This window comes from Callorhinus ursinus, unplaced genomic scaffold, assembly GCF_003265705.2.
Source record: "Callorhinus ursinus isolate GAN/ISIS: 27379988/994484 unplaced genomic scaffold, GSC_fseal_2.0 scaffold87, whole genome shotgun sequence".
Lineage (NCBI taxonomy): Eukaryota > Metazoa > Chordata > Mammalia > Carnivora > Otariidae > Callorhinus > Callorhinus ursinus.
The window spans coordinates 931036-942020 of NW_027397149.1; the positions used below are offsets into that span (position 1 = coordinate 931036).

At 52.5% G+C, this 10985-nt stretch overlaps 2 protein-coding genes across 6 annotated transcripts; one reads left to right on the forward strand and one right to left on the reverse strand.

The window, feature by feature from the left end:
- Window positions 1-44: 44 nt before the first annotated feature.
- LOC112810407 (sesquipedalian-1-like) lies at window positions 45-1475 on the reverse strand. 2 transcript variants are annotated; one of them, XM_073888093.1, is made up of 3 exons: window positions 1169-1475; window positions 925-1066; window positions 45-699 (listed from the first exon to the last, which is right to left on the reverse strand). In XM_073888093.1, the coding sequence occupies exon 3, from the start codon at window positions 673-675 to the stop codon at window positions 61-63; it is 615 nt and encodes a 204-aa protein (XP_073744194.1). In that variant the 5' UTR covers window positions 676-699; window positions 925-1066; window positions 1169-1475; the 3' UTR covers window positions 45-60. The 2 variants fall into 2 exon arrangements, with proteins under 2 accessions (XP_073744194.1, XP_025709789.2); XM_025854004.2 differs by having other exon boundaries at window positions 841-1475.
- A 78-nt stretch (window positions 1476-1553) lies between these two features.
- Window positions 1554-4148, forward strand: CD2BP2 (CD2 cytoplasmic tail binding protein 2). 4 transcript variants are annotated; one of them, XM_025853854.2, is made up of 8 exons: window positions 1556-1708; window positions 2144-2163; window positions 2249-2352; window positions 2598-2733; window positions 2857-3014; window positions 3123-3564; window positions 3647-3753; window positions 3846-4148. In XM_025853854.2, the coding sequence occupies exons 3-8, from the start codon at window positions 2275-2277 to the stop codon at window positions 3954-3956; spliced, it is 1032 nt and encodes a 343-aa protein (XP_025709639.1). In that variant the 5' UTR covers window positions 1556-1708; window positions 2144-2163; window positions 2249-2274; the 3' UTR covers window positions 3957-4148. The 4 variants fall into 4 exon arrangements, with proteins under 4 accessions (XP_025709640.1, XP_025709639.1, XP_073744192.1 ...); XM_025853855.2 differs by lacking the exon at window positions 2144-2163 and having other exon boundaries at window positions 1554-1708; XM_073888091.1 differs by having other exon boundaries at window positions 1557-1708; window positions 2144-2352.
- The last annotated feature ends 6837 nt before the right edge of the window (window positions 4149-10985 follow it).

The following is a 10985-nucleotide window of genomic DNA, read 5'->3' on the forward strand; positions in this document are numbered from 1 at the left end:
AGTTGGCTGGTCTTGGCAGGTAGGTACCTCTTGGTCTTTGGTCCATCTTTCAGTCACTCATCAACAGCTGTTGAGCTCCTGCTCCTCCTCTACCTGGGATCTGCTTCCATTGGGACTGGCCTGGGGCCTTCTGCGTACCATCTGCAACACCCGGATCTCCTTCCCAAAGTGCTCGTGCAACTCCTGGAAGCTGTAGGGGGTACTGAGGGTGGCTAGGAAGCCGCAGTCCTCTGGGGGTGAGCTGGGCTCCTTGCCAGCTGCCTGGCACAGCTCCCGGTACCGGGCCTCCAGGGGGGGCAATAGCACCACCAGCCGCCTCCAGCTCGCCCCAGCCAGCGCCCACAGCCAGGCTCCCAGCTCTTCCTGGTTTTCTGCTGCTAGCTTGTAGGCCCGCCCACCTGTGCCCTCAGCCCTGGGGGTCAGGATGGTAAAGGCATAGGGTTCTGTGGCCCCAAGGCGTGGCTCCACCTGGCTGTTTTCCAAGAGAATGAGGCCCAGGGGGGTGTGATCCGCCTGGTTCTCCAGGTAGAAGAGGAGGTTTCCCCGGAGGATGAACCAGCGGCGTTGATAGCTGGTATTTCGGGTTCCCTTCTTTAGCAAGATGCCCTCCCGGTCTGGAGCCTGTGTTCTGCATCCACGGAAGAAACTGAGCACGGGCTTTTGGTGCAGTTTCATGGTAGTCCAATTGGGGAGTAAACCCTGGGGGTCAGGAGAGAGGAGGGTTGGTCCTAGCCCAGTGGGATTTAAGACTCTGTCCTCAAGAGGTAACGGTCTTGTCCCCAAAGCACTGGGACCCACACCTCCCACCTCCCGCTCTGGCCCTTGGGCCAGTTTACAGACCTTGGGCAGGGGACGCTGGCCTGGACCCCTATTTGCCTGCGGCTGTGGTTCGAGAGAGGCACCGTTGCCCTTTTCCAGGCCTACCTGAGATCAGGACACAAGAGACTTCTGGCCTGGGTACCGGGCACAGGTATCACCGTCACCTTTCCGGTGATGGCTCTGCCCACCTCAGAAACCGGGAACTCGCCCAAGGGATAGGCGTGGGGTAAATGACTTCCCCTGGGTCCTAAAGAGAGCTGGGTTCGGTAAGTGCTCCCAGAGCCATCCGGGGCCTCCAGGCGGGCCGTCAGAACCCGGCCTCTCCCCAGGGAGAAGAGCAAGGCCGCACCTAGGAGTAGGACAGGATAGAACTGGACGCTGAAGGGAAAAGCAGGATCCCCAAGGAGGTGGTGAGGGGCGCAAAGCTCTTGGCCAATCCTGGGGAAGGGTGACTCAACCCTGGAGAGGGAAACAGGCCGAAACCCACTGTCCCACTCTGGCCCTCCATCAAGGTCCCGGGTGCCCCTTTAAGTAGAGTGTGCTCCACTTTCTCCCCAGAGCCTCTAACTGCTGTAGGAGGGAGTCGGAATCGCAGCCGGCCATCCCTTTCGTCTGATCAGGGTCTAAGCGTTCATACGTCCCCTGTCCTCGCCATTGTCGCCCACGCTGCTCACGTCACTCTGGGCAGGGCGGCGTGGTCTTCCCCGCTCACGGCGCACTTCCGCCCGTTTCTCCACTTAGTCCTCTAACCCGAGCGAAGCCACTTCCGGCTTTCTCTGGCGCCTTCCGCAGTTCTCTTCTTCCGGGTGGTGGCGGCCGGTGCCCCGGACGTAGCCCCGGTGAAAGCCTCTCTCTTTTTCTTTCCCCTCAGCCTCCCGTAGACCCTTAGGTGAGCGCGCGCTGGTGGGGTCCTCGAATCCCCGCGGTTCTGCCGCCCCTCTGATTTGTATATTTAGCCCGGGACAGTTGGTGGTTACCCCGCGGAGTTGGGAGTTCGGCGCGGGGAGGAGGGGGGCGGCCAGGACGCCAGGTCCTGGGTCCGCCCGGGCCCCGCGGGCTCTGAGGGAGCTGGGGGTGTAGGAGCGGGTGTCAGCCCGCGGAGCCCCGTCGCATCCAGCACTGCGGGGGCCAGGAATGGGGGGTGCGTGTGGGGGGAGCCTGTCTCCTTTCGTCAAGGGTGGGGGTTGCCCGTGGGAAACCTCTCCGCGCGTCCGCCTCTCCGGCCTGTCTCCAGCGACTCTTTTGGACCAAACCAAGTCCCGGGGGCCACCTGGCTGCCAGCTTCCCTTTCGGCCCCTGATTCTGTGCTCCCTCTCCTCCCAAGCTGGATCTAGTGCGTACCAGGTGATAATTTGTTGTGCTGGGGGCCCTTCCGCGGTGAGTAGCCTCGCCCAGTTCCCTTAATCTGCACCCTTTCACCTCGGCTCAGCTTGGGGAAGGCCCCTCTGTGCAGTCATGCCAAAGAGGAAAGTGACCTTCCAAGGCGTAGGAGATGAGGCTGATGAGGATGAAATCAGTGTCCCCAAAAAGAAGGTGAGGGGGCCAGACTCCTGCATTGTGGGGAGGAGTGAGGGGAGGGAAGAGGAACTAGAAGCTAGAAGAGAAAGAAAGCCCGTGGGGACAAAGGACGCGTAGAAAGGGCTAGCTTTTCCATGTTCTCTGGGAAATGGGTTTGGAGAATTTTCAGTCCGAGAAGGCTTTGAAGAAAAACCTACCTAGAGTATTTTGAGGAATCGCCAGTAACCTGCCTCTCTCAACTTGCTGGCTCCTCCTCACAGCTGGTGGATCCTGTGACCGGGGCAGGGGGTCCTGGGAGCCGCTTCAAAGGCAAACACTCTTTGGACAGCGATGAGGAGGATGATGATGAGGAGGGGTCCAGCAAATATGACATCCTGGCCTCAGAGGATGTGGAAGGTGAGCTAAATCCAAGAACTGAGGCTGCTGGAGGAACAGATAGGGCTTCAGGGGATGTGGGGCAAGGAAGGCCTTTGTCTCTTCCTGCTTGCTCAGCGTGGGACACCCCTGTGTTCGGTGCAGGTCAGGAAGCAGCCACACTCCCCAGTGAGGGAGGTGTGCGGATCACACCCTTCAACCTGCAGGAAGAGATGGAGGAGGGCCACTTTGACGCCGATGGCAACTACTTCCTGAACCGGGATGCTCAGATCCGAGACAGCTGGCTGGACAACATTGACTGGGTGTGGCCCAGGGGTTGACACGGCTGGGGACCTGGAGGCAGCAAGTGCTGGGCTTGGGCCCTGCTCACTGTTTGTTGGAGATAACACCCCCCTGTTTTCATATCACAGGTGAAGATCAGGGAGCGACCACCTGATCAGCACCCGCCGTCAGACTCAGAGGGAGAGGACAGCCTGGGCCAGACACCAATGAGTGCCCAAGCTCTCCTGGAGGGTCTTCTGGAGCTGCTCTTGCCAAGAGAGACAGTGGCCGGGGCACTGAGGCGTCTGGGGGCCCGAGGAGGAGGAGGAGGCAAAGGGGGCAGCAAGGGGGCTGGGCGGCCTAGTTCCCCCCAGCGCTTGGATCGGCTCTCTGGGTTGGCTGACCAGATGGTGGCCCGGGGCAACCTTGGTGTATATCAGGAGACAAGAGAACGGTTAGCCATGCGGCTGAAGGGGTTGGGGTCCCGGACTCAGGGACCCCCTGAGCCCATGCCCCCACCCACTCTGGACATGTTTGCTGAGGAAGTGGCAGAGGGGGAGCTGGAGACCCCAACCCCTACCCAGAAGGGAGGTAAGATTGGAAGGCAGAGGAGGGGTGATGGGGGCAGGGGGCAGGACACTTGAGGCCCAGATGGCTTTGCTTGTTGTTTTAGAAGCAGAGTTGCCAGGAGACGGTCTGGTGGATGTGATGTGGGAATATAAGTGGGAGAACACAGGGGATGCTGAGCTTTACGGGCCTTTCACCAGCACCCAGATGCAGGTAAGCCCCTTCCTGCTTCCTTCTGCCGCTGCTCTCCGTCCCCCCACCCGTATCAGATCTCTCCCAGCTCCGCTGTCTTTTTTTTCCTGCAGACCTGGGTGAATGAAGGCTACTTCGCAGATGGTGTTTATTGCCGGAAGCTGGACCCTCCCGGTGGACAGTTCTATAACTCCAAACGCATTGACTTTGACCTCTATACCTGAGTCTGCCGAGGGCCCAGTTTGATGTTTTCTTTCCTGCACTCTCTGGAGGAGGCCCCAGCTGCCTCAGGCAGTGAGGATTTGGGGGGCCATTTTTCATTCAATTTTTCTTTCCCAATAAAAGCCTTTAGTTGTATATTAGGGCCTTGGCTGTGCTGATGGGCAGAAGCCAAGGCCCTTCATAGCCCCTTTGGACTCGCCTCATGAGTGTTTCCTCATGAAGTTCGTTCTTGGGAGTTTCTGGTCACTTGAACCACCTCACCTTTGTTTACCACTCCTGGGGCAGAGCCAGGGCTCCCAGGTGGTCTGTGGCCACCCCACCCGGACTGCTTACCATCTAAAAAATCCCTTTGCTCACATGCTGTTCTCCAGTATTCTCGGAGCAGGCTTCCTATTTTGCTCTTCTTAGGTTTTCAGCTTTTAGAACCTCAGGGTCTTTGCAGCCAATATAAGATAGAGCACCAGAAGTGGAGATTTTAGGCCTCGAAGGGCTAGGACATCTGTTGGGGTGAGTAGTAAGCCTGGTATCCACCGGCTCCCCAGGGGTCTCAAGCTCCTTGGGGGGAACGGCAAACTCAAGGCCCCTCAAGGCCACCTGGGCCAACCATTGAACAGACACAAAGAGGTAGTGCCTCCCTGGAGCTCACACAGTGAAGCAGAGGGCTGGCCCAGACCCAATAGGCTTCTTTCCCGACCTTTTTTGGCACCTTTGAGGCCCTGAAGTTTCCATTTCCTGGGGTCTCACAGTGTGCCTGGTACAGGGCTAGTGCCTTGAAGGAACTGAGCTAGCTAGGAGGTTGATCCTCTTCCAGGAATTGAGATTCTGGGGAGTGGGGTCAGGAGGGAGACAGGCAGGTATAGTTGGACCTAACACCTCCCATCTCTCACCAGTGCCGCCTTAGACCTCTTCTCTTGCACCAGGTGAGGTTGAACCCTCCACTTTTCTATCTCGGCTGTCCATTTGGAGTCTCGGGGGAGCTGTAAAATTACTCCTCGGATTCTAAATGAATTGGTCTAGGTAGTGGCTTGGTGGTTGGGGTTTTTGAAAGCTCCCAGGGGATTCCAGTGTGCGGGCAGGTGGAGAACTACCGAGCCTGACTCCTGTGACTCGGTTTTGCCTAGAACAAGGGGCCACTCACCGGATCCTGCGGTGGTGGCGGAGCTGAGCACGTGTGGCCACGGCTCTGCTGGAGTCTGTTGCAGGATTGCTGAGCACCAGAGCCCCAGGTGGAAGGGACCAGGCTGGGAAGCAGGAAGACCGGGACAGGGTGGGGATACTTGGTGCCCCAGTGAGGGCTCCAGCTTCTGTAATAATTGGGTCCCTGCAGGCTTGGTGTTCATTGACTCCAGGATGCCTTCGATTGTAACAAGTCTTTTTCTGTCCTTAAGAAAGAAACCCCTGCCAACTACATTTACAGGAGATCATTGATTAAAATGCATCCTCATTGCAGAAATGTTCAGAAGTGAAAAACAATACAGCGGTCCCCTTTATAACCCCAATGACTGACTCATGGGAGGTGCTTAATATTTGGTGAATAGATGAAGGCCAAGGGCACAGTGCCCTCGGATATGCCATTGGTACCTCAGGCTCCGCCTCTCCAGAGCTGACCCTATCTTCCCCTCACAGCATCTTCCTGTGTTCACCGTTTTTTTGTTTGTTGTTGATGTTGAAGTTTTTGAGAGAGAGAGAGAGCTGGGTGGGGAGGAGCAAAGGGAGGAGGAGAGAGAGAATCTTAAACAGGCTCCACGCCCAGTACGGATCCTGATGCAGAGTCCCCAACAGTGGGGCTTGATGTCGGCACCCTGAGCTCATGACCGGAGTTGGAAATGAAGGGTCGGAAGCTTAACCCACTGAGCCACCCAGGCGCGCCCCAACCTCTCTGATGACACTGTGTAGGCAGAATAATGGTTCCCCAAAGATATCCATACCCTCAACAGAATCTGAGTATGGGAGCTTATGTGGCAAAAGAGACTTTGCAGGTGTGATTAAATCAATGAGTTGGGGGGAGGGGTTATTCTGGATTATTGAGGTGGGTGGGCCCAATGTCATCACAAGGGTCCTACAAAGTGAAGGGAGTCAGGAGGGTCAAAGAGGGGGAGGTGAAGGTGTTAAAGCTGTTGGCTTTGAAGATGGAAGACAGGGCCATATGCCAAGGAATGCAGTGGCCTATGGAAGCTGGGAAAGGCAAGAAAAAGTCTTCCCAGAGCCACTACAAAATGCAGCCCTACTCAGGATTTGAACCCAGTGAAAACCATTGTGGACTTCTGACCTCTAGAATCCTAATAAAGTTTGTGTTTCAAGCTGCTAAATTTGTGGTTATTTGTTACAGCCCCAGTAGGAAACCTAACATACCCCATTTAGCTGAATGCCTCTCCCCTCCCACAAACATCCCAAAGTTCTCTCTCCCTGTGGCCTTGTCCCTATTTCAAGCCCCTATCAGCATTTAACTCTCTTGCCCTTCTTAAAACAGCATGTATGCGTCTGTGTGTACATATGTACATGTATAATTTTTACTTAAGCCTTTTATATTTTACATTTGTAGATTTACAGAAAATGTACAAAAGAGTACAGTGAGCTCAGCCAGTTTCCCTTATTAACATCTTTCAGTGGTACCTTTGTTAAAACTAATGAACAAACATTACTATTTTTATCAACCGCTTTATTGAGATTAACGCACCCATTTGTTTTTTTTAAGATTTTATTTATGTATTTGACAGAGAGAGACACAGCGAGAGAGGGAACACAAGCAGGGGGAGTGGGAGAGGGAGAAGCAGGCTCCCCGCGGAGCAGGGAGCCCGATGTGGGGCTCGATCCCAGGACCTGGAATCATGACCTGAGCCGAAGGTAGCCGCTTAACGACTGAGCCACCCAGGCGCCCCTAACGCACCCATTTGAAGTGTACAATTCAGTGGTTTTTAAAGTATATTCATAGGGTTGTACTGCTGGGACTACAATCCAGTTTTAGAACATTTTTGTCCACCCTGGAAGAAACCCCACCCATCAGCAGCCGCTCCCCCTTCCTCCCCACCCTCCTCATCCTCCAGCCCCTGGCAACCACTGATCTACTTCCTGTCTCTGTAGAGTTGCCGATTCTGGCCATTCATACAAATGGACTCCTAAACATGTGGTCTCTTGTGTCTTCTGGGTCTACTACTTGGCCAGTTTTCGAGATTCATCCGTGTAACATATAACAGTATTTTATGCGTTTTTATTGTCGAATAATATTCCACCATATGGATGTATACTATATTACCATTAACTAAACCTCACACTTTCTTTGGATTTTACTCATTTTCCCCTAATGTCCCTTGTCTGTTCCAGAATCTCTTCTGGGATTCCCCTTCACATACAATTGTCATGTCTCCTTAACCTCTGGTCTGACAGTTTCTCAGACTTGTTTTTGCTAACTTGGACTGTTTTGAGGAGTATTGACTAGGTGTTTTGTAAAATATTCCTCAAATGTGGGCTTTTCCAGCCTGGTATTTTTCTCATGCTTAGATTTGGGTTATGGGTTTTGGGGGAGGAAGACCACGGAGGTGAAGTCCCTTCCCTTTTACTGAAAACTTTTAATGGCTCCATTTCCCTCAAGATAAATTTCAACAGCTTGCAACTGACTGAGGTCTCCATGGCCTGGCTTGAGCCAGCCCCACCAGCTCCACGTCTGCCTTTGCTTTTCTTCCCCTTTCTCTCCCCTGACTCCAGGCTCCAGCCTTCTCCCAGAACAGGGCAATTTCATTTCTCCAGGCCTGGCCAGTGATGCCTTTCTCTCGTCTCTATCTGGGAAAGACCAATTAATTTATGCATGTTTTACTTAGGTCCAAAGCCTCCTTTTCCTACAAGGCTTCCTAACCCACTCCCCATCTCCCAGCTTGGTCAGCATTTCTTCCACTGTGCCCAGTAGCACAGATGCCTGACGCCATACCCAGAGCAGTGTTTCCTGGTCTGTCTCCACCAGTTAGCCTGAGACTGGGGATCAGTGCTGATGAATGAATAGGGAATGAGCCAGCCAAGTCTTTCCTAGTCCTGTGTGGGACACTGCCCTCTTGAGCAAAACCAGAAACCTGGGGCTGGTGGGGCTATTTGCTGCCCCAGAAGGGGTGAACTATGACCGCAGTGCACAGGTGTCTAGATCCAAGAGTCTCAGGGAGCAGAGCCGAGGGGTCAGTAGGGTCATTCTTACTGGGGTGTCCCTGGGGCCATGGGAAAATTTCCAGGGGGGGCCCGAGTTCAAAGCTGCAGATGTCATCGCTGTATCGAGGGCATGAGAACCTCTGAAATGCAGCCTTTTGTCTTTGGTAGGCCATTTTTCAGAAGACTAGCAGGAGTGGGAGAAGGCGAGTCTGGGCTTTGGGTGTCACAGTCTGTCCTGGGCATCTGTAGGATCTTGGGGGAGACAAAGGCCATGGAGGATGGCAAAAAGGAGTTAAAAGAAGCAATGAGTCAGGCTCCACAAAGCCCATGGAGTTGGAGAGGCTCTGAATGCCTCTTAATGATCCATCTGTCACCCCTTCCAAACCCACCTGGCTGGCTTGATGCCACCTTTTATAGGCAGGGTCACTGAATGCCAGGCTCCCAGGCAGTGGGGAGGCCTGGGACCGAGCAGCTTGTCTTCCATTCTGCTCCCAGCCAGAACCAAGCTGAAGCCCTGGAGATGCCAAGCCCTTCCAGACACTCACAGCCCAGAGGAATGTCTTTCAAGGGTGGATTTGGAAGCAGCTGTTTTACACGAGGCCCAAGGGTGGATGATGTTTCTTCCGGTCAGTAGCCACTTCTGACCTGCACATGGAGGCCAGGCTTGCCCCTTGGTTCTTTGTGGCCATTCCCTAGGTTCAAGGGTATGCTTTTCTGTGGTAGGTGCAGTGGCCCCCAGACAGCTTTAACCCCTCCAAGGGGCCATCCCAGCGCACATCTCCCTCGGTCTAGTGGGGGCTGCTGACACCCTGCCCCCACCAAGCCCCTTGTTCTCCAGGAGGCTGGCCCGGCCCAGCTGGCCCTGAAGGTAAGACCCCTCCTACCTGTGTAAACACAGCACGTGACAAGCTTGTACCACCCACTGCAGACGCTCATGTTGCCTGAGATTTCCTTGGGCCGCCTCTGATTTTCCTGTTCTGATGCTATTGTTCTTGCTTTCAGTTTCGGGGCTCCACCGACTACCCCAAAGATCTCCGCCCTGCAGCCCCAGGGGCAGCAGCTCCAGTGTCCTGTTTTGGACACATTTCTCTGTCTCAAACTCTTCAGCTTGCTTAATCACAATGTCGGCTTTCCCCAGGCTTGACATGCAGTAACTAAACCTATCTGTATTTGAAAGGGAAGAAAAGGGCATCTGGCATTTCTTAAGTATCTAAATAAGTTAGAAATAGTATACTTAATCTTCTCGACTACCTACCTTTTACTTACAAGTTTCCTCCATTTTGCTGATGAGAAAAACGAGGCTTGTAGAGGTGAAGTGAAGTGACCTATCTAATGTCACACAGCCCGAAAGTGATAAAGCCAGTATTTGAACCCAGGTCTGTGGGATCCTAAAGTCCAGCCAGAATATTTGGCAAAATGCCTGTTCCAATTTTTTTTTAAGATTTTATTTTTAAGGGGCGCCTGGGTGGCTTAGTTGAGCGGCTGCCTTCAGCTCAGGTCATGATCCCAGGGTCATGGGATCGAGCCCCGCATCAGGCTCCCTGCTCCGCGGGGAGCCTGCTTCTCCCTCTCCCTCTGCCTGCTGCTCCCCCCTGCTTGTGCTCTCTCTCTCTGTCAACTAAAGAAATAAAATCTTTAAAAAAAAAAAGATTTTATTTTTAAGTATTCTCTACACCCAACATGGGACTCAAACTCACAACCCCGAGATCGAGAGTCACACACTCCACCTAAAGCTTCCCGTTCCTATTTCTTGTCTATTATAAAATTGGGTTGTTTGTCTTAATATTATTGAATTTGTTTTTTTTTAAATGTTTTATTTATTTATTCATGAGAGTCAGAGAGAGAGAGGCAGAGGCAGAGGGAGAAGCAAGCTTCCCGCCTAGCAGGGAGCCCGATGCGGGACTCGATCCCAGGACCCCGGGATCACGACCTGAGCGGAAGGCAGACGCGTACCCATCTGAGCCACCCAGGCGCCCTTAATATTATTGAATTTGTAACAGACAGTTATATATTCCAGATACAAGTCCTTTGTCAGATATATATTTTGCAAATATTTCTCTTGGTCTGTGGCTTGTTTTTTAACTTGTTTTTATTTTTATTTATTTATTTATTTATTTATTTATTTATTTATTTATTTTTAAGATTTTATTTATTTGACAGAGACACAGTGAGAGAGGTAACACAAGCAGGGGGAGTGGGAGAGGAAGAAGCAGGCCCCCCGCTTAGTAGGGAGCCCGATGTGGAGCTCGATCCCAGGACCCTGGGATCATGACCTGAGTCAAAGGCAGACGCTTAACGACTGAGCCACCCAGGTGCCCCTTTAACTTGTTTTTAAACAGTATCTTTTGAAGGTTCAAAGTTTTAAATTTTGAAGAAGTACAGTTTTTGATTTTTTTTCTCTTTTAGTCTGTGCCTCTTTGAGTCCTATTTAAGAAATCTTCATCAAACTCAGGGTCCCCAACATTTCCTTTTTCTTCTATAAGTCTTACAGTTTCAGCTTTAACATTAGGTCTATGATCCATTCATGTTAACTTTTGTACACATAACTTTTTTTTGCTTATGGCTAGCCAACTGTGTCAGCACCCTTTGTAGAGAAGATTATTCTTCGTCCTGTTGAAAAATTGCCCTGCCATCTTTGCAAAACATCAGTTGACCACATATATGTTCATCTATTTCTGAATTACAGATTTTATTCCATTGATTGGAATCTTTTTTTTTTAAGATTTTATTTATTTGAGAGAGAGCACACAAGCAGGGGTGGAGGGGTAGAGAGAGAGAGGGAAAAGCAGACTCCCAGCTGAGCAGGGAGCCCGACGTAGGGCTTGATCCCAGGACCTCAGGATCATGACCCAAGCTGAAGGCAGACATTTAACTGACTGAGCCACCCAGGTGCTCTCTCT